General features: G+C 45.7%; 2 protein-coding genes and 1 long non-coding RNA gene across 3 annotated transcripts in view; 1 reads left to right on the top strand and 2 right to left on the bottom strand.

Annotated features, from left to right (window-relative positions):
- Window positions 1-167: 167 nt before the first annotated feature.
- LOC114439780 (uncharacterized) lies at window positions 168-17,139 on the bottom strand. The gene is made up of 3 exons (XR_003671090.1): window positions 17,128-17,139; window positions 11,627-11,630; window positions 168-935 (listed from the first exon to the last, which is right to left on the bottom strand). It is a non-coding gene; the product is annotated as an uncharacterized LOC114439780 (long non-coding RNA).
- LOC114439761 (titin-like) lies at window positions 1,047-2,039 on the bottom strand. The gene is made up of 4 exons (XM_028411915.1): window positions 1,975-2,039; window positions 1,821-1,899; window positions 1,398-1,718; window positions 1,047-1,325 (listed from the first exon to the last, which is right to left on the bottom strand). Exons 2-4 carry the CDS (start codon window positions 1,864-1,866, stop codon window positions 1,186-1,188), a joined length of 507 nt encoding a protein of 168 aa, XP_028267716.1. The 5' UTR covers window positions 1,867-1,899; window positions 1,975-2,039; the 3' UTR covers window positions 1,047-1,185.
- mgat5b (alpha-1,6-mannosylglycoprotein 6-beta-N-acetylglucosaminyltransferase B) overlaps window positions 7,368-26,198 on the top strand; it is a 37,843-nt gene continuing 19,012 nt past the window's right edge. The window contains exons 1-7 of the mRNA XM_028411833.1: window positions 7,368-7,435; window positions 8,528-8,640; window positions 16,363-16,510; window positions 19,433-19,542; window positions 21,691-21,764; window positions 21,953-22,120; window positions 23,726-23,890. Coding sequence (XP_028267634.1) covers window positions 7,368-7,435; window positions 8,528-8,640; window positions 16,363-16,510; window positions 19,433-19,542; window positions 21,691-21,764; window positions 21,953-22,120; window positions 23,726-23,890 — 846 coding nt within the window. The remainder of the gene's footprint in view (window positions 7,436-8,527; window positions 8,641-16,362; window positions 16,511-19,432; window positions 19,543-21,690; window positions 21,765-21,952; window positions 22,121-23,725; window positions 23,891-26,198) is intronic.

Here is a 26,198-nt window from a genome sequence, read left to right as displayed (position 1 = left end):
TGTGTGTGTAGCCATCATCTATAACAACATGATGCCTGCACATGTTCCTGCACGGTCCCCTGTTGATCTTATCAGAGCGACTGTAAGATCTGCATGCTCTCTGTGTGTGTGTGTGTGTGTCTTAAAGCAGAGCCAAAACATGTGGGCAGGGCAGCAGGGGAAGGTTTACATTGTTCTTACATTTATTGATATTTTTATGCAGTAATTACAGAGCAGACCTGTCAAAAAAAGCCTCAATACAAAATGTTTATCAACATTCTACAGATTAAAATCCACCTTTGACATTTAAAACACGGCACTACATGTTCCTGAATGGAAATGCTGCCACATTGTGGCCATCAGGTGAAACAACGTGCTGACTCCTCTAACACTGCCTGCAGTCAGTACTCAGGGAGTCAGCCTGACTCTGTGCACCCTCTGACATCTGCAGGTGCTGTGCTGCCATCAGGTGGGGGACGTCTGTTTGTACACATCAATGCTGTTCAAGGCTCAGAGTGCCAGACTCACAGCTACAAACAGCAAACACACCTAACACTACATACTGTGTCCAGATCAATGGCTCCTGTTTATTATGCTGTATTTACAGGCGGGTGATTGATAGGTTTGAGGTCTAGTGTAAAAGAGTTTTCATTCAGAAACTGTGACCTGTGTGTGTGTGACATCGGCCAAGGCCAAGAGGGTCGTAAAGGATCTCTCAGAAGAAGCAGAGAAGGTTCGGGCTCTGGCTGAGAAGAAATGACAAGAACATAGGCAAGAGGGACTCCAGTGTTAACCCGACCACCCAAATCCAGCTGCAGGGAGGCATCCCTGTCTGCTGCCCCACCATCCTGCGATGTTCTGGAGATTAAAGGGGCGAAACATTAGTGAGGCACGGCTCCCAGCTGAAGACCCTGCAGCTTGTACTCTGGCACCGGTGGAGGTGCGTCGAGCAGGAACTGTGCCTCCTCAAAAACCAACCAGAGAACAATCCAAACAGTGGAAACAGACAGAGTCTCCAAATAAGTGAGGTCTGCATCAAGGTGATGGTCTCTGTTTTCTGCTGCTGGACCACCTGGAAAAGGGTCACACTGTTACAGGGGCCGACTACACTGATCTCTGAGACAGCTACAGGAGGAGACCAACAAGATTCAGCAGGAGGAGGAAGAGCCACACAGTCACCAGTCTCCAGGGACTGTCCCTGTTTGTCTATGTCATGATGAAGGTCACGGTGACGACTTGCAGCAGCACACAGATCCTCCTGATGTGACTCCCTGACTCCTGCCCCTTCACACTGTTTTTCTCCTGACTGGACACAGTGACAGAGGGGGGCTGACTTCTAATGCACTCTGTGAAGATAACAGACTTTTTAGAAGAACAACAGACCTCAGAGGACACTGCAGAGTTAACATTACACTCACCTTTCACTGTAAGCACAGTTTGTTTGGAATCTGTTCCTGCAGTGGAACGCAGCTTGCAGATGTACATCCCATTATGGACGGGCATCACACGGTTGATGATCAGGGTGAGGCTATTGCTGCTGTTGCTGCTGCTGCTGTTACACTGGATGTCCGGTTCAGTTCGGTTCTGTTTATACTCACACACAGTCCTATTTTTGGCCAGCCAGGAAAATAGTTTAATGTCCAGCTGGCCTGATGCGCTGGCATCACACGGCAGCGTCACCTCATCTCCACAGTGAGCGGACACTTCAGACAGCGTGTGCAGCTCCACACAGCGGCTGACTGAGAGGTTCAAACACAAGCAGTGCTGCAGTGTAAGTACTGAGTACATGTTTACTCGAGTAAAAATAACTGTGCATACCTTAGACTTTCACTCAGACTTACCAGCAAAGCTGACAGCCACCCAGACCAAGACAGAAAGATGATGCATCTGTTCATCAGCAGAGAAACCTGTGGTGCTAATCTGCATTCAGAACAACACGTTTAATCACACAAGGCCGATGACAGCTGAACATCAGGATAAAATGTCTCCACATACCTTTGTCTTCTCCTGACACACACTCCGGCTTTATGTTGTGTTGGTGGAGTGTATGAAGGAGGGATCATCACTTGCTGACAGCCTGCGGGGCGGAGTGGTGTCAGGTTCACACTGCAGCGAGAGCAGACTTGTCCTGGAATGGACGAGGACTTAAAAGCATCCTCGGAGTGAACGATTCAAGTCCAGGCCACTACATTAAACATTAAAGAGACATCGATCTGAGGAGGCCTGCTCTGAAACTCCAACTCAAACTCAGTGATCATGTAGAAAGTGAATGGAATGAAGTGAGTGGAACTTTACACACTGCTCTAATTCCAGTCTAATCTGGAATTTTACACACTGCTCTTGGTCCAATTCTCCTTCATGTTACTTAAAGGCACCACCAGCATGGAGGAGTCACTCCCAAATACAAAGGCCGGCTCCATGTGCGCCGCCTGAACCTGTTTGGTTTCACCTGCAGTCACTCACAGAATAAAAGAGAGTGCAGCCCGTTCCTTAAAATTCTGTTTTTGTCTCACAGTCATGTTGGATCACATCTGATGTTTAACATTCGAGGATTGTTGGCTGCCAGGCTTGTGTAAAAGGTGTGACGTGCCCAGAGGCTGGCTGCTCAGACAAACAGGAGTCCTCACAACCAACATTGTTTGTTCACTGAGGGGCTTTTTGATGGGAATGCCTCTTTGACGGAGCTGCCCTGACCTGACCTGGAATAAAAAAAAGAACCAGACTTGAACAGATCCTGTCTGCATGTGAGTGAAACATAAACATGAATCAGATAAACCTGAGACATCTGTTAAGAGACCGACAGATAAAGTGTATGAGAATCTTTAATCTGCCTTTCTTACAATGTTTCAGAGACTGTGTGAGGCCTCATCATCTGTAAACAAAATCTTTCCTGTAACTGATCCTTGTGTGATTCTTTTCCAGGTGGTCCAGCAGCAGAAAACAGAGACCATCACCTTGATGCAGACCTCACTGATTTGGAGACTCTGTCTGTTTCCACTGTTTGGATTGTTCTCTGCTCTCTGGTTGGAGGTGGTGGACCCAAGTCTAATCCATGGTTACAGACTGCTGCAGAACTCTCACAGGATCCTCCTCAGACATGACAGATTGTCTCCTGATACGTTCAAGTGTAGTGGAGGCAATTGTTCGGGAGCAAAGAGACTCAGAGGCAGCAGGCGGCTGCAGGAAGGTCTTTAAACTCTCTGTATAATCACACAGAGAGATGAACTGATCATGGATGTACCAGGGTCTGATCACTTCCTCTTGCTTTAAGCAACAAGCAGCAGGCAGGTCAGCGTGGAAGTGATGGATCTTGTAGGTCAGAACAGAAATCACATCAACATGTGAGCCCATTTCCTCCTGCTGAGCCAGGTCCTGCATGGACACGTCCAGGCTCTGTGCCAGTGTAGCACTGTGTCATTAGACCATGTCATGAAGCTCATTAGAGCTCTCCTGATCCAGATCTGTGATTAATCTGAATAAAACATGCTTTGTCTTTACCTGAAATATTTGAACACAAACAAACCATCACAGACTGGGTCATGTGACTTAATTGATACAGCCCACAGGGAAATGTTTTCAGTTAGCTGAACAGGCAGGTTAACAGGTTGAGGCAGATAAAACACAAAACCTGCCGGCTGCATGTCAGAGCTGATTAATGGTGAAACACAGGTGTGTAGAGGAGGAGGAGGAGGAAGAGGGGCTGCACACTGAGGACTCCTGCTGGGCAGGTGAGGAATGGGTTGAACAGGAAGCAGTGACGCAGAAGCTGACAGGCTGGTTTTCAGTCTGAGCTCCGACTGAAGTGAAAAAGAGACGAAGGAGTTCTTTGATCAATTTCTGTACAAACAAAGGAAACAGCTACATGAAGCCACCGCTGCTGTGTGTCACTTTGAAATGTAGAAAACCACTTATAGAGGATTTAACGTACATTAAAACAGCTACACTTTCCTCCTCAGCTGCCTGCAGCAGAGCATGAAAGGCCCTGTTGTCGCCTGTAATGTCAGGTGAACGGAGCTGAGTACATTATGTGTAAGAAGCTGTAAACGAGGATAATTATTGTTTTTTCTCACAGCAGCCGGGCTCAGGAGACACAAGGATGCTGACTTCACACGGACATGAGTCTGTTTATCTTCTTTCTGCTGCTTTGAGTGATGCTCAGCACTGTTACTGTTACTGAGACGTGGGCTGAGAAACTGCACTAAATCTTCTCTCTCCCACACACACTTTTCTCCTGGCGAACACACACACACACACACTGTGCATCTATATTTCACTGCTACATTACAGTCTGTGTTTTCTCTCCTCTGAGTCGAATCGTTCAGATTTAAATTCTAGTTTAAAAAGTTTTTTTTCCTCCTCAGGCTGATGTGAAACAAACCAAACAGCAGAGAAAGCAGATTCTCCAGAGACAGAGGCAGAAAAATCACGATGTTTTCACTGTAAACATGACGGAGAGGTCAGTGTGAAGACCAGGAGGGAAAAAAAATAAGAGAGACAGATCAGGAGCGGAGGAGGGGAAAGGCAGATGAAGACTGAGACGTCCTCAGTTAACTCTCTGAATGTGGCATCAGGATTCAAGAAAACAAAAATGTATTATCTCAGCTGCAGCTTAAACTATTTTCCATTTTGCAAACATCTGGTTCAGTTAACCTCAGCTCTGCGTGTCAGTTTTATTGCATCTGCAGCTGTGGACACTGCTCATCATTCACAGGAAGTCAGCAGTGAGTTTTAAATCTCTGCCAGCAGAGACCCGGGATGCTGTGGTTATTGAACAGTTGCCACGGCAACAGGGGGATGCTGCTGCTGCTGCTAGCTGTGCATTACAGCCAAAGCTGGATGTGACCCTGGACGACTTCTTCTCTGTTAGTTTCTTTGATAACTTTACAAAAAAATGTAATAAAAAGGGCCTGTGAGGGGGAAAAAAGTCACAAAGGCCTGTGCTGGATTTCAATAAATTATTTTAGAAGCTCACCACAAAAGAGCACCAATGAATTTCGATCTTTTAAAGATTAATAAAAAAAGTTGGATTTTTCACTGCAGCATAAAAACTCATTAGAGCCAAAAATCTGTTTCCTTCTGAGAATAAAAGAAGCTTCTATATCTTTTGCTGTAGTCGGCTCACCCCCACTTAACACATTTTACATTACTACCTCATGTCTGTGCAATGTAAAGTTTAGTATTTTATGTAGTTTATGGTGCACTAACTCTGTTTACTTGTACTAATGCTTACTGCGTCCAGTCATAATGTGCAATAACAATCCAGTATTTAAATCACTTTATTACAAACATTCTCCTTTTATCTTCTTTTATTTATTTATGTTATTATTTCCACTTTGCGTCATCACTCCTGTTTCCTGTAACATGTTAATGTATTCGATCATTTGTTGTTTGAAGTAGTGCTGATATGTTTCATATTAACCCTGTCATTACATCTGCAGGTCCTGCGGCTGTGTGCTGTTATATTTGAAGCTGTGGGTGTATTCTGTGCTGTGTCCACCAGGTGTCGCTGCTGTCTGTCTGTTTGCCCTCAGGTCAGAGCTGTCCGTGGTGCTGGAATCTGTCCCTCTTCTGCCTCGTCTCATCTGGACACACTCCTCCTTCCCATTGTTTTCATGTTTTCTGTCTGCTCCTGGCTTTGCTACGGTCAATCTAAAAAACTCATTATGTTGTCTCACATTTTAGTGGACTCTAGAGGACACATGTTTCACTAGAAAGCTACAGACCACTAAATCCCACCTGCTTAAAGGCACTTTGTACGTTTTCTAGTTAACTATTTCTTCGTCTGGAGAAACTTCTGTCCGTAACTTGTGATGATGATGATGTTTCCATCACAGAGACCATCTGAGGAGTCTTTGGTAGAGCAGTGTTCCTTCACAAAGCCACAGGACAGGACTCACTACCCACTGACTAAAACTCCGAGTCCAGTTAAAAGAAGCTCGGCTGCAGAATTAAACATTTTTCTAAATACAATCCAGGTTGTTGCTGCATTAAAGTTAAACTCTGCTTCACCATCTTTAGTTCTAACCTTGGCGACCAGTAGACCTGTCTCAGATGTCCTCAGGGTCCAAGAGGGTTCACATGGTACATGGTGTTTTGGGTGTTAAAGGCTGATAAAGTTCATGATGTGCAAATTGAAGTATGACGACATCAAGATTCTTACATTTAAGGAAAGGTGAGAGCTCACACTCTGTCTTTGTTTTTGTGGTTCAGAGATAATTCATTCTGTCTTTACTCTGTTCAGTTGGAGACAAATGTCCAGTTGCATCCAGTCAGTGATGTGATTACAGTGACTCAAAGGGTCACCCAGTATTTGTGTATATATAGCTCTATACTTTGGATACTTTACACATTTAAAGTGGACTAATAAATTAATGTAAAGATTTAACAGAAGAGGACCCACAGCAGACCCCTATGGACCCCCACACGCCGGCTGTCACAGTCACCTGGACCACACAGAAGGTCTCTGGTGGGTCTGGAGAAGGCAGATGCAGGATGTAGTCTCCAGAATATCAGCGAGCTACAGGAGCAGTGGGCTAAGAGTCCTCAGGGATGGTGCCTGAAGCTGGAAAGGGGGTTCTGAACGATGAGGGGGTTAAATCATCTGGAGAAAGAAGAGTTATTTAAATTGTTCTTGATTTGTTTTTTAATTGCAAACAGCTCATTTTCCCAGTAGACCCATACACTTGCAGTGGGAGTTGAACAGTTTAGAATGCTGATTTATTTTTTGCAAAGATTCACTATTTATTCCTACAGAGAAGTCAAGAAAGCGTGGAGCAGACAAGCCTGTGAAGCAGCTGGACTGAGACCATGAGGACGGCTGGAAGGTCCAACGCTGAGCCTCAGAAAGCCTCGGTGACACAGACCTTATTCAGTCTTTACCCCCTCTGAGGTTTATGACTGAATCATCCATGAGATCAGTACTGTTTGGTTCATATTTGATTTAACAAGTATTGATTTGAGACCTTCGCTCACTGTTCAGCCATAAAGATTTGAAACATGCTTCCAGTGTGGGCCGTTAGGTGGCGCTCTCAGTGAGCGCAGCGCCGTGGCTCCTCACTCAGTCAGTCAGTCAGCCAGAGGGATTCAGTGCTGCGTTCCTGCGCTCCGAGCTGCTCCGTCTCCAGCACCGGGGACACATTTACAACTTATTAACAGACGATCACTGGATATTTCCTGCTTCTATCTTCCTCTTCAGCACCGAGAGGAAGAGGAGGAGGAGGAGGAGGACTGTTACTCTCCTTCTATGCCTTCCTGCAGGTTTTCAGCCGAAGTTCTCCGCAGCTGAACGCAGCGGCCAGAGCTGCGTGAAGTTGCCTGAAAGTGATGCTCCTCCTGCCGCCAGCTGACAGCATGTTCAGCGGAGCCGGAGCTCCACAGCTGCGCGCAGAATGATCGCAGGCAGCGGCGACCTCTCCATGATGGTGAGGAGATGTCTCCCCACCTTCAGACCCTTCAGGTAAGCACGCAGAACCCAGGCACTGGACAGGTCTGCTTTCATTACGTCTTCATGTTGTTCCTACACACACTGAGAAACAAGTTCATACCTGTCCACCGCGCACTGGCTGATGGTCAATGCAGTCCACTTTCAGACACATAGATCATAGAAGTGGTGAAAATGTTTACAGGGGACCCCAAAAAGTGTCGGACCGGCTGGACAGACCTGTTTTTATGTGACTTTTTTTAGAATTTAAATTGTGCATTTATACAGCAGCAATGTTTGCAGGTTCTGATCCCACACTGCAGTGATGAAAGGCATTTTGGGACACAGTGAGCTTTAGTGGGTGTCACCTTATCTGCTGAGGTCAATGACAGATTTGTAGGTTTATACTCTCAGCCAGCACAGGTTTGGGCTGAGCTTTGGAGCAAACTGTGACATTTCAGGCAGCGTTCAAACCTACACACCTGAACCGGATCTAGAGCTGGTCTGTATGTGAACCGTCTGAAACCTAACTGCACTATGGATAGATTTAAGTTTCATTCATTGCTGCAGAATCTGTATTGTGTTTATATGCATCACTGTGTTGTTTTCCAGCCGCTTAGTTTTGCATGATCTCCAACAGTCTAACATTAGGGTAACCTCCTGTGTCACAGTAACTTGCAGCAGTCACAGCACAGGATTTGGATCTTCTTGTATTAACTTTGTTTGTTACCGTGGCAACACATCTAAACCAATAAGCAGAGAGGATATTCTCGTCTGATTTGAAGAGACACGTTTTGGATTTTTTGAGCCTGTGGGGTAAACTGCAATTTTTGCAAACTGTTTCTCCCTCCACATCATTCTACTCTGCAGAACCTGAGATGTGTTTTCTGTGTGTGTGTGTGTTCTGCTCTCTCTGAGTCTATAATTGAATGCTTTTATTTGGGAAGTTTGCTGGAGCTCAGAGCACAGTGTGATGCATCCATGTATCGCTTCATTTGAAATGACACAGTCGAGTGAGTGCACACTGCTGCTCTGTGGCCTGATGGCTACACCCGAACAAAAAACATGTGTCGCTCCGTGAAGCCTCACAAAAGCCCCCTTGTTTTTCATTTTTTTGTCCCCATGCAGGATCTTTGTGGTGGGGATCGGCTTCTTCAGCCTGTGTTTCCTGATGACCTCTCTTGGGGGACAGTTCTCAGCCAGGCGGCCCGGAGACTCGCCCTTCACAGTGCGAGCAGAAGGTAAGGCTGCTGGCGCCGGTGGTGGTGGTAATGAACAGGCTGGAAGCACGCTGAGAGCTCCACGGGGCTTCTGTGATTGCTGATAGTGGACTGACAGCACTGCTCACGTCAGGGGGTCCTGTTGCCCGGAGAGGCTGCTCTCATCTCCACCAGCATCCTTCTTTCATCACCTGCTTTCATGTCATGACCTTACTGCGACCCAAAAACACACACACAAAAACACGCTTACAGCTGAAAATAGTCTATCCATCCCCAGGTTTTGTGAACTCCTGGAACATCAGCTCAGACTAAATGTTTTAAATAAGATTGATACGCTTGTGGCCAAAGGAAGGAGTCCCTACCTATATTTGACGCTTAGATGCTTGGATTAGTCTCTGCTCTCTGGTTGGAAGCGGTGGACCCAAGTCTGATCCATGGTTACAGACTGCTGCAGAAATCTCCCAGGATCCTCCTCAGACATGACAGATTGTCTCTGGATGCATCACTGGATGAGTGGAGACAGCAGTTGTAAGCTGACACGTGTCGGCTTTGGCAGGAGTGGTTCTGGTAACCATGAGGAGAACCTGTTTTACCTCTGTTGGTTAGAAAATAGATAAAGATCCATGAGGAACACCAGCTGTTACAGGGGCAGATCTGCAGCCTTTACTGTGGACCCCAGTGATGGATCCGTGTCTCATCCATCCCATCAACCTGCTGCAGAAAACTGTCTCTGCGTCCTCCATCCTGGAGAAAGGAGCCCTCTTTACCTCTACACAGCCTTATCAATCACTAGTATTCTGACACTACCCAGTCTGTCAGTGAATATTTGAATTTAATTTAAATCCTGCAGATGGCTCCTCTTGTTTTTCTGGGAGAGCTGCGTGTTTCATGGTGACAGCTCCGGTTATCACAAAGTAACTCTGAAATAGCTACAGAGACCTCCTCCTGGCAGAGATCAACAAATCAAAGCCACTCCAGGAAGAAGTCTGCACCGTCCCTGAGAGGAATCTCTTATCTTTCCCGGCACGTCCTCTGTGTTTGTGCTCTGTGCCTCTGCATATAAACGGCTACAGCACGGGCCGCTGTGGAGCGTCAGCGCCGGCTTTTGGACCGCTGTCTCACCTTTTTATGGCTGCCTGACACTGTGTGTCATCCCCTGTGACAGAAACCAGCTGGCACCAGAAGAAGCAGCACTGCTGTCCAGGGACACCAGTGTGTTTGCTACATACGACACTAGAGTCAGTTATTTCTATTCAAATGAGGCCACAGTGTCGCCTCACCCCTGCTGAATGCTGCAAAGTGTCCCCGAGCCAATCAGTAAACATCATGTAAAGACAGGCAGAATCAGGACATCGTAGTTGTCAGTGAGCTGTCGTCATGGGAGACAATTTCTTGTATGAGGTGGTCTCAGCAGGTTCGAGGTGAGGAGGGGTAAGAACGAGGAAATCGGTCTGATTAATTAACCGCTCACAGTCTCAACGTGGAGCTCATTAAACACTGCTGCGCTGCTAAAAAGTGAGATTAAGCTCTGTAAATGTGTGTGTGTGTGTGCTTCTCGCATGCAGAAAATAGATGCACACCCGTTACGTGAAGGTGAGCGTGCTGTGAAGCTGAACTAAATGCATCTCAGAGGTTTGAGTCCAGGCTTCCTGTTTTTGGCTTTTGGGATAGAAATCCACATCCAGATATAAAACGCGTGCATTTCCTTCATTACTCCTCTTTGAAGGAACAGGAGAGTAATGATGTGGAAAAAGTGAGTGAATGGGGGGGGGCATGTAAGGCGGAGGCGTTTTGAGCTGAGGTATCTTAAAAGCTCCAGAGGTGCGGTGAATCTTTCTAATAAGCTCTTTGAAGACCACCTTCACTCTGTGTCCTTTTGCCACAGGGGTCTTAATGCAGTTCAGCCACAAAGGAGGGAATGGGCAGAGGATGCTTTCAGGATTGACTCGGCTCAGACCGATTGCTTCACATGTTAATGTGATTTCTGTTCTGACCTACACGATCCATCACTTCTAACCAGCAAGCTGCCAGCAGTGGAGGCAGACCATGACCTGCCGACTGCAGTTAGAGCCTCTCTAAGTCAGTGAGGTCTGCATCAAGGTGATGGTCTCTGTTTTCTGCTGGTGGACCACCTCGGGAAAGTGTCACATTCAGCTCAGCGGTCACCATGGCAACATAATCACTGCTGTGGAAACTTTATGTCGGTCCAAGAGAAGATCTGTGTGCTCCACTACTCAGGATTTTTCTTCTTCCTCTCTGAGGCCACAAACGTATCAATCACACTGGAGATGAGGAATAACAATGTAAAACAATGAAACAGAACAGTGTACGGATGGCGTGGATCAGACGAACTGACCTCCTTTGCTGGAATGGAATGGAAGTTGTGCCGTCTTTAAGAGTGAGTGTAGATAAATGTGCAGCGAAGGTGTGAATAAAAGATGACGGCTCATTGTTCACACTTCCACTGCAAAGAGCAGCAATTTTCTTTCGACAGCAGGAGCTCCACATGATTGTTGTTTCTGCCTTGATGGGCACTGACACTCGACCACGCTCAGCTGTGAGCGTGTTTCAGATTGCTTTGTTGTTTACAGCTTAGTGACATTCAGCATCTTTTATCTAATGGATCAGTGTTGTCGGGTCTCCTGCTGTTTGTCTTTACAATATGCTGAACTGTACATGTCCAGCCAGTTAATTAAACCTGACCTGAGTTTTGATTTGTATGAATAACCTGCCGACATGCTACTACCTACAGACAATGCATTTGATTGGCTGATTTCAGGGTTTTTTGGTTCATACATCAAATACAGGTGGCTTTTGAGTCGATTCATTGTCATTGTTTTAGACAATTTTATCGTGAACAGTATTCTACTGAACGTTTCTTGTCACCTCCAAAGGATTTTTAGTATATAATCATCATCATCATCATCATCATCATCATCATCATCATCATCATGCCCTGCGATGGACTGGTGACCTGTCCAGGGTGTACCCCGCCTCTCACCCATACTTAGCTGGGATAGGCTCCAGTCCCCCGTGACCCTGCACTGCAGGATGAAGCAGGGTGATGGATGATGAATGGATGGATAATCATTATAATATAACCATCAACCTTTTTAGCTGCCACATCGTAACACCTTGTGTAGATGTGCATCTAAAATCGTCGCTTCAGGACTGAGATTTTGCAGATGATCACTTTACTGCAGTAAAACCTCCACACACTGATGAAAAAAGACGTTGTACTAGCGAGAAGAATTCACTCCTCCCATCATCCACCCACACATACACTGAACCAGCTATGATGCCAACGTTCAGGACGAAGTGAACCACCTTAGTGTCATACAATACCTTTGCACATGTGACTTATATTATATGAACTTTGAAAATCGACACCAAGGCCTAGATCTTGGGGACCTAGGTCACTATGCATACAAGCTTTCATGGCATGTGCAGGTCTCTTTTGTAGTGTTTTGGACCTTACAGACATGGTTGGACCCAAGTTTGATCCATGGTTACAAACTGCTGAATCTCTTAGGATCCACCTCAGAAATGGCGGCTTGTCTGCTGATATATTGTGAGATGACAAAATGCAGAGGATGGAGATTGTGGTGAAAGCAGGTGGAAATTGTCAGGTTGGATGTGGGAACAATGAGGAGCAAGAGGAGGAGTTGAACTACAGCAGGTTTGATGTGGAGTTAAAGTTGCCATTATGGTTTTGTTGGATGTGAATAACAGAGGACCTAAAATCAAACCCTGAGGGACTCCTGTTGTTGTAGGGTAAGATTATGACCTGCAGCGTTCTTTCTGCCTCCCTCTGGTGGACTGAGGTCTCATTCATGTTACAATCTGCTGCAGAAATCCACCTCAGAAAAGGCATATTGGATCATCGTCGTATCAGGCTCACAGTGAGCTGGAAGACACCAGCTCCGCGCTCTGTGCTCTGTTATTAGATCATGTCACTGATTTTGTCATTGGTCTCCTGTGTCCAGGCTCTCTCTCTCTCTGTGTAGTCTTCATCTGGCTTAAACCTCTACTACTGATAGAGCTGCGTGCAGCTGTGTAAGTCATCACCTTCTTTTTCTTCAGGCCACACACTCACCAACCATACAGTGTGTGTGTGTGTTTTAGATCACACACTGTCAGCTCTGTAAACTGGGTCATGAAGTTCACTCCCACTCTTGGTTTCTGTTGCATTTTTCTATTCTTGTTGTTTTTCTTGCTTTCATGCATTTTTATGTGTGAAAACAGCAAAAACATGTTTATGCAAAGCAGCGAGCGCATCAAACTGAATAAAACTATTAAACTCTTCCATCCTGGAGAGTGTGTGAATATGCGCATGCTGGGACACTCCTGTGTTTTATATTCAAATATGTTTTAGGACCTGGGCTTCATTTTAATATGAAAATATGAACCAAGCTCCAGTTTCAGTGAGAAAACATTTCAGGCTGTCTGACTCCATCAGCTGAACACACAGGGAGACACTTTAATGTTCATATCCTCCTCTATCTACAGCCTGTGAGGTCAGCTGTTAATGATGGGAAGATTGAGGTTTTAATTGAGGCTTTGATTAAAAAAAAAGTGCAGGTGGTTTCCCCTTCTTTTCCAGGCTGTCAGGTATAATAAGAGCTCTGAGTGATGGAGGCTTTCTGCTCTGATGGCTTCTGCATCCAGCAGCTCCCACAGAAAGGAGAGGCGAGCGGCTCCGTTTCAATCAGCTGTTTCCATAATGAATATTTGAATTGGAGGCGAGCGATCAGCTGAGCGTGTGCTGAGTTCAGAGCAGGAGGTGGTGCATGATTTTTATCGTGGTGGCAGGTGAGGTGGAGATGTCCCAGAGGAGATAACATTTTACCCCTTCCTATTGATGATGGATCACAATCATACTGCCCATATTTTCTGTAAATAATATGTCCATATGTATGCTCGACAGTAACAAGGTGTGCTGTGATCACATAAAACTTTCAAAACATCAGCCACAGTCCACATTTCACTGTTTTTAACTACGTAGCTTGCAACTATTTAACTCACTGTTCAAGTTATTCAAGCTTTAGTTGCCCCCCTTATGATGTCATACACTGATAAGCCCCGCCACCTGCCTGTTTTAGCATGTGTAGCAGCTGCCACCATAGAACGTGTTTAATCTCTTAATTCTCTGTACTTAAGCCCCTTGTGATGTCACACACAGCTGTTTTGAAGCGTTGGTTTCAAGATGGCATCTTTTTTTTTTACAACATAGCAGCATCTGTTTTTTGGCCTCACTCTTGTTTGACGCGTACTCCATCTGTACGATCTATGCTCACATATAATCCAAAAGAGGTGGAGCTGAACTACCGGTGGTAGTGACTTACATTTGGAGCCAGTCCCCAAGTGTCCACCTAAGGAACTGCAGTTTTTACTCCTGTGTTTCAGCCATATTGGTTCTCTTTGTAGTAGGGTCCCGGTGGCTCCAGCAGGGAGGAGACTGCCCTGTTTCTAAAAGGCGACATGGTCACCTTTAAAGCTAGAGTTTGAAATGATGTAAATGCATTAAAAAAAAAAACACCAGATGTGAATGAACTTGCGTGCTCTGGGAGGCGTAGTCCAGGTGGGATTATAGGAGCTGAGGTGATGAAGGAAGGCTGAACAATAAATCTGTGCTGTTTGTGTCTGTGTGGAGCCTTTGGTGTTGTTTACAGCTGGTCAGCCAGACACAGCGGGTTACAGTACAAATGGTGAAGTGGTTGGAATTTGTTCATGGTATCGATTGTGCTGTGACTCCGAAATTGAGTCGTTAAAGGAGATTAGCTGCTGCTAAATCAGCCCTTTATTAACCAGCTGATGAGCAATGACACAGGGGAGGCTGTGGATACAATCAGACACCGATGTTTCCCGAGAGGGACAGCAGAGAGCAGGCCTGAAAGGACGTCTGATTAGCAGCTGATTACAAACATATATAAGGCTCCCGCTCTAAAATTGTACTCTGTGGGAACGGTGCTCTGTCTCAGTAATGGTGATTTAGTGGCACGATGTGTGTGTGAGGATCATTACTGTGAGGGAAGTGTGTGTTCAGCCCACACTTCAGGCCAGGGGCTGTGTTTAGATTTACTGCAGCCAGAGAATGCTCAGAAACTCCGGAAAAAACTCTGCCTTTACCAAAGAAATTCCTGCATACAACACATTTATCTTCTTTATTTTTGTTTGAGTCTGAGGGTGTAGACCAGGTCCAGGTCCAGGATGCAGACCTCACTGTTTTTACTGTTTGGATTGTTCTCTGCTCTCTGGTTGGCGGTGTTATTTTTACAGTTCAGAGACTTTGTAGTGTTTCACTCTTCATCTGTGATGGTCCTAATGTATAATAAATGACCTTTCTAGTGATGTACATGTGCACGTTTGTCAGGCTCTTCCTTTATGAGATTGCCTGGGATCCATCCTGAAATGGGAACATGCTGGTCTTGAACTTGACATGAACAGTTATAGAGGGAGGACGGTGAAGATGTGTGTGTCATTTCAAATATGAACAGGGATTAGGAGGCACATAATAAATAACAGAGGAGCCAAGATTGATCCCTGAGGCACACTCGTTGTAATGGAGAAGACTTGCAGCGCTGTCCAGTGGTGCACCTGGGTCTGGGTCTGAACAGCCTGTGTCGTGCTTTCCTTCTTTCAAACCTCGCCTCTTGTTTGATCTAGTTGTTGTTAACGTGCTGCTATAAGGCTGCACTGTGAGTAGGAATTAATTTAATGTCTTTTTGTGCCTGTGGAGGGAAATACTACTGCTGAATTATTTAAAGTGAGACCTCTTCAGGCTAGTCTGACTGCGATGCTGAAGAAGGAGACATGTAAAAGTACAAGAACACCAGGACTATGTGCCTCAGATGCACTGATCATCCCTGTAAGTGTGTCATTGCAGCAGTGTTAAGTGTGTTTGTTTCAGCAAACAAAGACGAAGAGAAGCAGAGTTTATTTCTCTCTCTCTTTTTATTTACCGTTGATACAGTTTTTCTGTGAAAGGTGATGAATGAACTCTGACAGCAGTCTGCACACACTGCACTTTCTAATGCAATTGATGAAAGTACACTTTGAGGCGAGACTTTACTTTCTGAGGACAAAATGAGGCTGTTTTTTTTCTCACAGATTTACTCGAGCAGCATTATTTATCTCCATTCTTCGGGCTGTAGAACTCTGGCCTGAGGCTACACGCTAATTGTGTTGCTGTTGATGCAGTTACGTGTTAATAGTAGTGCTTGTCACTGTGATCAGATTAAACTGCTCACTGTCAGGACCCGGACTCCCTGCTGATACCGTCCTTTGACCTCATCGTCTGCGGCTGCAGGCTGGTTAATTGGTGGTTGTAGCAGTGTGAGCATTAATAATGTGGGCTGAGCACCAATGCAGAGTGACCGCTGACTGTCAGAGGGCGGCAGGGTTTAATGACGAGACACAACAGTACATAGAAAACACTCTGATACAAGAAAGTTGTTTGTGTTGTTGTTGTTTACACCTCTCGTCTCTTTGGATTCACAAACAGCAACATGAAAGCTGCAGTTCCTCCACCCGCCACTTGATGGCTTGCACCAAAAGTGAGTCAACCCCACAGACCTCCATGTTGTACTTGACTACAAGGGTGATGGACCACTTTTATTTACGGTCCTGATTTGTCCATAAAATCTATAATGCAGAAATTCTAGACTACTTTTGGTCACACGGTGGGAAAATGTACACACTGATGTAAACATTTTGTTGCATTGTGTGTGTGTGTTCTTTCAGTGCTTGGCGGTCAGGAGTCTCGAGGGGTTCTGAGGAAAATCAGTGACATGTTGGAGGTGATCATGAAGAGGATGGACACTCTGTCCAAACTGGGGAACACCACCACGGATGCTCACAGGCTGGACGAGCTCAGCTCGGCCCTCGACAGGTAAAAAAATACACGCTTCTGCCACGTTTTTTTTTTTTTCACTGAATTTCAGATCAATAAATCAAAGATATGTGTTATATGTGGAGGAGGTTTAGCTGCAGTGTTGTCAGTGCTGACAGAGATGGAGGGAAGGAGGAGCAGCTCAGAGCTGTCAGGGCTGAGCCTGAGGTGGTCTGTAGAATGATCCAGATGAGCTTCACACTGCAATATATATATATATATAAAAACACACACAAAGACTGAAGTGCACCTGTGTGAAGAAAGGTGGAGGGCTGAGCACGGAGCCCTGAGGCGTCCCACCGGAGCGCTGCTGAAGGCTGCTGCTGCTGCTGAAGGAGGTGTTAGAACAAACAGCAGCGCTCTGCCCGGGCAGCTGCAGAAACGAAGAAGACTGTCATACAGAGAGGAAGAGCAGGCGTCTCACTGGACAGGCTGAGTTGTGTGCTCTGCCGTTTCCTTGGCAACAGACCTTTTCCCATGTCCACACTCTGTGTTGTATACAGAGGGAGCTTCCTCCTGGACATCTCCTCCCTCCTCCTCCTCCTCCTCACAGCCATGAAGGTCATCAGGAAACAGGGCTTTGTAGGAGCAGCTGCAGTGACCCGACCCGACCCGACCCGCTGCCTGTTTATCAGGGAAAACTCTACATATGATTATTTCTAGTCACAGTTTGATGTTACAGTTCCTCTGCAGAGCTCCCTGTGGAAACGCTCTCAGTTCTAACAATCGTTTAATTGGCCTCTCTGGGACTGAACTGGAAATGTTACAGTGACAAAGGCCAAATAGTTTTAAAACCAACTCGCTGAAAAAAAAAAAAAAAATGGGTCGCACGCCTCGACTCATTAAAAGAAAAACTTTACCCACCTGGTGTAAAGTTAAAAAAGGCAATTAAGATGCTCTTCAAAAGCTTCTGTGGAGAGTTCTGCGTGAGACGGCCAGAGTGTGTGTGTGTGTGTGTGTGCAATTAATTATTGTGCTGACCTGCTGCAGTCTGAAGGATAGAAGAAGATGTTTGAGCTCCACTTCCCTCCTGGGCTCCGTGTGGAATGAAACTGTGCTTTAGGATTATGTTAAGTTATGCATATAAGCACAGTTAGATTACTTTTCCCCTGGCTTGCACACACACACACACACACAATAATAAATGCTGCCTGGATGGAATCAGACTGTTACTGCTTGATCTGCACTCGGCCGGCTCTGAAGCGCTGTTCATTTGTTTTTGTGTGCTTTACATATTCAGAGCTGTTTAATGAGCAATATAAATTCCAGAAATGCAGCTTCATAATGAGAGAGCTCATTAAAATAATGTATTTAAGTGTTTGTTTTCATGTAAAACAGCAGCCATACACTGGATCATAACAAAGACAGCTCGCGTTATTAAAGTCTGAGGTCGCTTTCTTTCTTTCTTTCGTTCTCTGGCTTCTCCCTGTGAGGCGCTGTGAAGCTTTTCCCCCTTTAAAATATTCTCCAAAGTGAAACTGTGACACTTTGAAAGTGATTCAGTTACCACGCTTCTCCTTAGTCTTACTTAGAAAGCATCTCAACAATACATCACAATAAAAAACACAGCCTGTAGTGTGTAGTCAGGTTTATAAATAGCAGACTTTCTCCCTTAATTTAACAGCTCTGATAAATACATGCACAGTTTATTGGCTCATATATAATGGAACTAATGGCTAACATGTCCAGATGTGGCCTGTTGACCAAACATCGGCACAAAACAGGAGGTCTAAAGAGGCCATCATTAGACTAGAGAATTACAAACCAGACCGATCAGGGAGACAACAGATACACTGGGAGTGTCCGATACAACAGTCTGGAACATTCTTTAACAGCAACAGAGACCTGGAAGACTGGTCCTCTATCTTGCAGAGGTGCTGCTGAGAAATCAGTTAATTGATCTCCTCCTAGAATCTCTACCTGCCCTACTCTCCTGTAGAAATCTGCTTTCTTGAAAATGATGTCTACATAGGTTGGACTTAACCCTCTGTAATTTTGTTCCCCTTAATTAGAATGAAATTAAACTTGGCAGAGATAATTTCCACATGCTTAGCTACAGCTTGATATAATATTGGGTGCTTTAACTGCATCATTTCAAGAAGATATTCATTGTAGAAATGTGAATTTTCAACAGACGAGAATTTTTTTTTTTCATTTTTAATGTGTGCCGTCTTAATTTACGAGAGCCTAACTAATACTTACACATCTGAGCAAATCTCCTAGGTGTTCCCTTTATTATGACACCCAAAGTATCCAAATACACCTTGTGGTTGCTGAGATATACTCTATTCATTTTGGGCATTTTCAAGCTGAGGCCTTTAAAAATAGGCTTGGGTTGGAAAAGGTCGCTAGGTGCAGATTTTTCCAGAATTTTTCATAATTCATTGCATAAATTCTTGAAGTATTAATGGAGGAGCCGCAGTGTGTCTGAAGGTGTTAAAACATTTGCTCTCCCTTCTTTGAAGGTCTATTGTTACACACAGAGCTGAATTTTCTGCCCCCTGCTGAGCGGTGAACATGTTGTGGGTGTTTCTGCTGTAAACGTGTACAGAAGCAGAACTGGAAATAAATTCAGGCTCTGAGATGAAATGAAACTTTAATAAGACCGGAGTCCTGGACTGAACCGTCTTCAGTCTTTGTTTCTTTCACTGCGTTTGTCTCCTTATTGTTTAGCTGCATCTTTAAGGCCACACAGTTCAACTGCAGTGAAAGACGCTCTGCAAGCAGCTAATTGTGTTTCATTCCCCCACAGACCTGCGTTCAGCCGCTGAGTTACTTTATTATCACGCAAATAACTTTCAGTCTGTCTGTCTTTTCCTATTTAACGCCACGAGATAATTAATGTTTGAACAACAGCTGGAGGGAAGCGGGCACTAACAGAAGGTGTGTGTGTCTGTGTGTGTGTGTGTGTGTGCACATAAGGATTCAGCCGATAGGGTTGGTGGAGCGGATCCAGGCTATCGCCCAGAACATGTCCGACATGGCGGTGAGGGTGGAGCAGCTCCTTCAGCGCAGCATGGCCGGCAACAGAGGTACACACACACACAAACCCTTGTGCAGCTATCTTTGTGAGGACTTTCATTGATATTTGATATATTAAATAGCTACTTGAAAGGTTCTACTCACCCTCAGGTCATCACCTCAGTGCTCTAAACGTGAGGTTCGTGGTTGGATCGCCTGCTCTGGATGGGTGCTGATGTGTCCGTGGGCAGGACACTGTTGTTACACCATTGGTGTGTGTGTGCAAAAGGGTTAATGTGAAGTGGTGTAAAGTGCTTTGAGTACCTCTGAGTAGGTGGAAAAGCACCATATAAAACAGACCAGTTAGCAGTCAGACAGGTTTTATAGCAGCACACACCCTGGATCCTTCTTTTAGATATCAACTGATTACTTTACCACTAACCTGAACTAAAGTTCGCCCCAGCCTTCTGGGCGAACATCTGCTTCCTCCTTTGGTGGCGTGTCATGAAAACCAGGATTACAGCTGCAGGGTGGTGGAAGAGCTGAGTTAGGTCGAGCTGGCTTTCATCAGCACATTAATGGATAGTGAATATCAGAGGACCTAAGATCGAACCTTGAGGAATCCCAGCTGTATCATGGGAGGATTATCACCTGCAGCACTCTGGATCCACCTGATCCGCTTCTCCTCAGGCCTACAGTGAGCTGACAGGTTGGATTACCGCTGTGTTGTTAGACCATGTGATGGGCCTGGTCTCAGCTCCTCAGTCACTCCACGTATCTGCTCTGGATGTGTTTTGTCACATATCAGATTAAACAACATCAACTCTGTTGTGTAGATGGAGTAATTATCAGAGCTGAGATTCTGTGTGGTAAATATTGATCTTCACTGTGTTTTCTTTGCTAATTAGTTGTGTTTGTATTTTGCATTGCAGCGTACCTCCTGCAGCCTTTGGAGTGAACAGGGATAAACGAGAGAGTAATAAGCTCCGTCTGCTGCCCACTCACTGGGTTTACTATAGATAGACTGCATTAGTGTGATTCATAAAAAAACACCCCCCATCCCTTCCTCTCCTCTTTCTGTTCTTTCTTCTGGCGCTGGTGAGCCTCATTAGAGGTGCAGCTCCTCCACCAGCATCCTTCCAGGCATGGAGGAGCGCAATCACAGACAATAAGTGCCTCCCGCTCTGTCTGATTAGCATGATAACGACGGACCACTCGTGATGAGAGCTGCGGCCGCCACGTTCTGTTTGGTTAAATGAAGTCAGACATTATGACAACAGACGAGTTAGCTGACAGGTTTTAATGAGGTAGAGTGTTGCACACAGGAAGGACAGAGCCGTGGATTTAAATCACGCTGTCTGCCTTCTATTTGCTGCCCGGCGCGATGACTGAAGGCTAATAAAGAAGGCCGAGCCAGATCCCATTAACCAGCCGAAGTCATGTGACTATGATGCAGCAGCATCTGGAGAGCTGTGCTGTGGTCGGACAAAAGCTCTGCCATACAAACAGGGGAAAGATGTGGATGTTTGTATCTGCCCCCCAGGCAGTTCTACTCGTGCTAACTCTCTGATAATCTCACTGTATCATGTCATTTTGAGGATTAAATTGAATCTGGGATTATAGTTGCAGACACCTGCAGGTGCACAGCAGAAGCAGCGAGCTGATTGTCGTCCATGTTTGTTTACCTTTCCTTCTTCTTCTTCTTCTTCTTCTTTTGTGCAACAAATTGATGCTTCTCGGCCACCAGCTGGTGTGTTTGTTTAACCTTTAAACTGCCATCACCAGTGTCAGTCTGTGAAAGTCGTGCAGTGTGTCCCTAGCTTAAAGAAAACCATGTTTGCATTTATTATTAATAATAATAATACATCGAACTTATATGAATTATTCATTCACACAGAGTGGCAGTGGTAAACTACAGATGTAGCCACAGTTTCCCAGGGGGAGACTGACGCAGAGCTGGGATCGAACCGCCAACCTTCCGATTATTGGACAACCCTGCTCTACCACTGAGCCACTGCTGCCCTACAACCTACTTAAAACCTACTTTAACTATGGTTTGCACTAAAAAAAAGTGTATCGTCTTATAAACAAAGAGAGATGTACAACTATTGTTGTGCAAAGTGTGTAAATGTAGGAGGGACCAGTGGTGAAAAGAATCATGTTTTCTGTGTGTCTCATGTCTGCTGTGATAAACAGCTGCTTCTCTGTCCTTCCTACAGGCAGAGACGGACCCTTCGGACAGTGTGAGATTCCCAAAGATCCACGTTATCCAGACTGTCCCAGTAAGATGGACGTAAGTCCTCAAATCACAGCTCACAGTTCCACACACACAGTCGTTGCCTGCGTCAGACAGCTCGTCATTACTCACCTGTAATAACTGCATGCTTAAAGGCTCTTGTGCTAATGCTGCGGCCAGCCACCAGGAGGCGATCTGTATGCAGAGTCTATGTATACGCGTATCCACATGTTTCTGTCTCCTAGTGGATGCGGGCTCGCTGGACTTCGGATCCGTGCTATGCCTTTTACGGGGTGGACGGCTCGGACTGCTCCTTCCTCATCTACCTGAGCGAGGTGGAGTGGTTCTGCCCCCCGTTGGCCTGGAGGAACCAGACTGCTACGCCCACCTTTCAGCCTCCACCCAAAAAACAGGTAACATTTACACTGTATGACCAAAAGTAAATGGACACTGTGCAGCTTTAGCTGTAAAGATGGAAGTCTTCATTTGCATTATTGATAAGTTGTCCAGGATTAATCAATCACAATGTTCCTGTTTCAGGTGAAGCTTCCATTCATTGACTCATTGTTGCAGCTTTAGATTATGAGCAGACACAAGCTGGGGCTGGTGTCCACATACTTTTGGGCGTGTGGTGTGTCATGTATTGGAGGAGTGCTCTCTGCTGGGGAGATGAACTTTGGGGGGAACGATGATGCTTTCCAAGTGAAAATGGTTGCTGGCAGGTGAAGCGAAGCAGCGGATGTCTCCACTGAGGAGTCCTCTCCGAGCGCCATGCAGCGGTGTTTATCAGTGTGCTGAGACACGGTGTACAAATATGGATTTGTTTTTGTTGATCTGCTGCTGCAGCTGTACCTCGGCTCTCTCAGGGTGCTCGCTGTCAGTCTCACTTCTCATTTCTATTTGCCTCCATGCCTCATTTCCTTTTTATTTTGAACACTCCTGCCATAATGCAATGAGCTCTGACTGGAGTCCTCCCTGCAGCTCTCTCTCTAATTGCCGCCTGTATTCCCTGAGTCTGATCCTAAGGCTTCGCTCCTGCGACACATGGAGCGGTGATCCACCTGCACAGCTCGGCTCTGCATATCGATTTTTGCTCTTTTCAGAGTGTTTATACGACTCTTTCTCCTCTCTGTGTTTATAAGTCCTCTGAGCTCCCACATTCAGTTACTGCATTGATTAATAATCACATCCTGGTGATGCAGAGATTACAGCCTGCAGAGGAGGAGATGTAAAAATGAGAGCAGACTATTTGAGGAAAATCCTGGAGTCCCTCCGGCAGCCTGTCGGAGAGGCCTCGCCTCGGGGCACAGGAAGATAACACGATATGACAGGCTGTCCGTGCTCTGAACGCTCCTCACCACCTCCAATGAAAAGAGCTTTACTTCCAGAAAAACAGCCTGTTTCACTTTCTGCTTCAGGCTGAACGATCAACCCGGATCAGGAGGTTTCTGTGCAGGCTCTCACTAAGCAGCAAAGTAACTTTACACATGTACCCAGGACAATCGGGTTCAAACAGAGGCTGCAGCCAACAGTCTGCAGCTGAACAGGACGTCTTGAAGCAACGACACAGAAGCTGTTTTATCACTTAATGCATCAGCATCAGTCTGCATCCTTTACCTCTTCAGACTCTCACCGAGGCTCTCATGACGCCTCATAATGGCATCATTTTAACTTCAATGAATGACTGCTGGGGTGGGTGAGTGGGTGGCTGAGCATCCATCAGCTGTACACCACTATTGATGAAGCATCCATGACATCACCCACAGTGTTTCTGAAGTGTTATACTGTCTATTTAAAATAATAATGAGCCTAAATTAATTCTGCATTACAAATGTACCCAATAAAAATCCAGATGCCCCAGTTTTCCTCACAGCTGTCACAGAGTATATGGCAAAGGAAGCATTCAGAAAGTTGTAAAGTGAAATTTAAAAATATCTACACATACATAAAATCTGATTTATTTTGATTTTCATCTCTGTCCTTGTATAACGTCACGTCTTTTGTTCGCTGTGCTGTAGGCTGGCTTCCAGTCCGATGTCGGGACACTGCTGGAGCAGGTCGGCACTGGGAAGGAGTCTCTGAGCTTCATGAGGAGACGCATCCGCAGGCTGGCGGCACAGTGGGCCTCCGCTGCTCGGCGGCTGGACGACAAACTGCGAGGCCGCTGGAGAGAGCAGAAGAGGGTGAATATGACACACACACACACAGGAGGGGGACAGCGTGAGATGTGAGAAGACGTCTGATGATGAGTCCGATGATGAGTCCGATGATGAGTCTGTGTAAAGTTGTTGTTTGTTTTCCTCCGCTCCTGTAAATCCAGCTGCTTCAGCGTTAAAGAGGAAAAACTCTGTTTGCATCAAACATTCATGGAAACGTCCTCTGATGCCCACATGCCAGCAGAACAGCTGTGACGTTTTGTGGGACAAACATTTTGCTCTTTTATCTTGGGCTGCGTTATGAGAATCTTTACAGACATGAGCAGATGATGATGGAGAGAAGCTGCCGACGGCCACTGATTGGCTTTAGTGCACTTTCACCGCTGACATTTAGGGGGACACCTCCACCCGGTGTCAAAGAGCTGTGACATTGGAGTCTCCCTGCTGAATTTATGAACACCTTCACAAGACAGACGTTCATCATTTAGCTGTCCTGTTGTGGCTGAAAGCTGTTTTCTCTTCACACTTTTAACATTTACTGAAGCCAACAGCACATCGATGGAGCTCACCGACTGCAGCTCTTTTCATCTTACGCTGGTTGCCTGGATTTCATTTCTCTGCACTTTCAGCCTTCAACATAAACTGTATACAAAGATGAACAAAAATCGTCAGCCCAGAAACGTCCTTAACCCTGCAAAATGTGAAGAAGAGACGGGCGCAGACAAACACAGCATAATATATGTTATATTAGAGTGAAAAGGTTACTTGTATAACCCTGAAATAACACCCATCACCCTCTGACTGACCTTCTGCACTGTTTTGTGCCGTGTTGATGACACAGTGTTTTGTACAGTGTTGAAAGTGGTGTGTCTGCCCGTGGCGCTCCAGCCGGCAGACATCTTTGCCTTAGGCTCTTCACATCTTTTCAGCCCAGAACACAGCAGTAAAAATAGCCCGACGTTAAACACTGCAAATGGTGTTCGGCAGCGCTGAAGCATTCATCTGACAAAGCAGGAAATACTTCCAGACAGACTGCTCTTATAGACGCTACAGTTTATAAGACGTTCCACCTGCTTCAGCCTCATCACAAATCCACAGAAACACATTGAAACAGACTGACTGACTGTTAGCTTAGCAGAAGGCTAATATGCGGACATGCTGCTAGAGGCAGAATTATTATGAAGTTTGAGTCTGCTGAGGAATCCTCATCCATTCTTCTTTGGTGAATCTTTCAGCCTCCTCCAGCTTTGAGGGTCTCCTGCATGGACCCTGGAATTTAGTCTACAGATTTTCAGTCAGGGCTGTGATCTCCTGGAAGAAGTTTTTAATAAGACCCACAGTTCCAGACTGACTGAATCCTCCTCACAGCATCATACTGCCACCTCCATGTTTGACTGTATGAACCATGTTCTTTGGGTTCTACGCCTCTCCTTTCTGTCTCCACATGAAGACGACATCTCTCTGAGCACAGAGCTCTAGTTTAGCTTTATCTGACTAAATGACTTCAGTCTGTGTGCTCCGTCTCCAGGTGGTCTCTAGCAGACTTCAGTCTGTGTGCTCTGTCTCCAGGTGGTCTCTAGCAGACTTCAGTCTGTGTGCTCTGTCTCCAGGTGGACTCTAGCAGACTTCAGTCTGTGTGCTCTGTCTCCAGGTGGACTCTAGCAGACTTCAGTCTGTGTGCTCTGTCTCCAGGTGGTCTCTAGCAGACTTCAGTCTGTGTGCTCTGTCTCCAGGTGGACTCTAGCAGACTTCAGTCTGTGTGCTCTGTCTCCAGGTGGTCTCTAGCAGACTTCAGTCTGTGTGCTCTGTCTCCAGGTGGACTCTAGCAGACTTCAGTCTGTGTGCTCTGTCTCCAGGTGGTCTCTAGCAGACTTCAGTCTGGTTTGGAGGTGTCTTCTCTGCAGTCCATTCCTGTGCAGGACTCTAGTGATGGTCTTCTCTGACTCTTCAGGTCCAGACCTGGTTAAATCCTTCACTAGTGTCTCTGCAGCTGTTCTCGGCTCTTCAGACTCATCTCTCACTAGTTTTCTTTCCAGAACCTTCCACGTGTTTCTCTTCCTGTCTCTGACAGTCTGGTTCTGTTGGACTCTCTTTGAACTTCTTCCTCTCACATCAGCTCTTTAGACTTGAAGCTGATTTGTACTATGGCTGAACAAAGAGGACAGTTCTTAAAGGCTTTGTAATATGGACCCAAGTAGTGTTTGGTTTGCTGTCTCTTTATTTACCTTCCTTTCTTCCTGGTATTTTACTTGAATAAATCACTCTGTGGATGACGTGCGGGGACGCCTGTGTTTGTTTACTGTGACGGTGTGTTTGTTTACAGTAAAGGTCCCTG

The sequence above is a fragment of the Parambassis ranga genome, chromosome 8 (assembly GCF_900634625.1).
Source record: "Parambassis ranga chromosome 8, fParRan2.1, whole genome shotgun sequence".
Classification (NCBI taxonomy): Eukaryota; Metazoa; Chordata; class Actinopteri; family Ambassidae; genus Parambassis; species Parambassis ranga.
The sequence above is the reverse complement of the archived record's forward strand: the minus strand, read 5'-3'. Positions and strand labels throughout refer to the sequence as shown.

What these genes read in the sequence shown, in the direction of transcription:
- LOC114439761 (XM_028411915.1), bottom strand. Translation starts at nt 1,866, where the DNA reads ATGCATCATCTTTCTGTCTTGGTCTGGGTGGCTGTCAGCTTTGCTG. An exon ending in GGTGGCTGTCAGCTTTGCTG is followed by an intron (nt 1,719 to 1,820) that starts GTAAGTCTGAGT and finishes TGAACCTCTCAG; the next exon opens with TCAGCCGCTGTGTGGAGCTG. An exon ending in AACTGTGCTTACAGTGAAAG is followed by an intron (nt 1,326 to 1,397) that starts GTGAGTGTAATG and finishes TTATCTTCACAG; the next exon opens with AGTGCATTAGAAGTCAGCCC.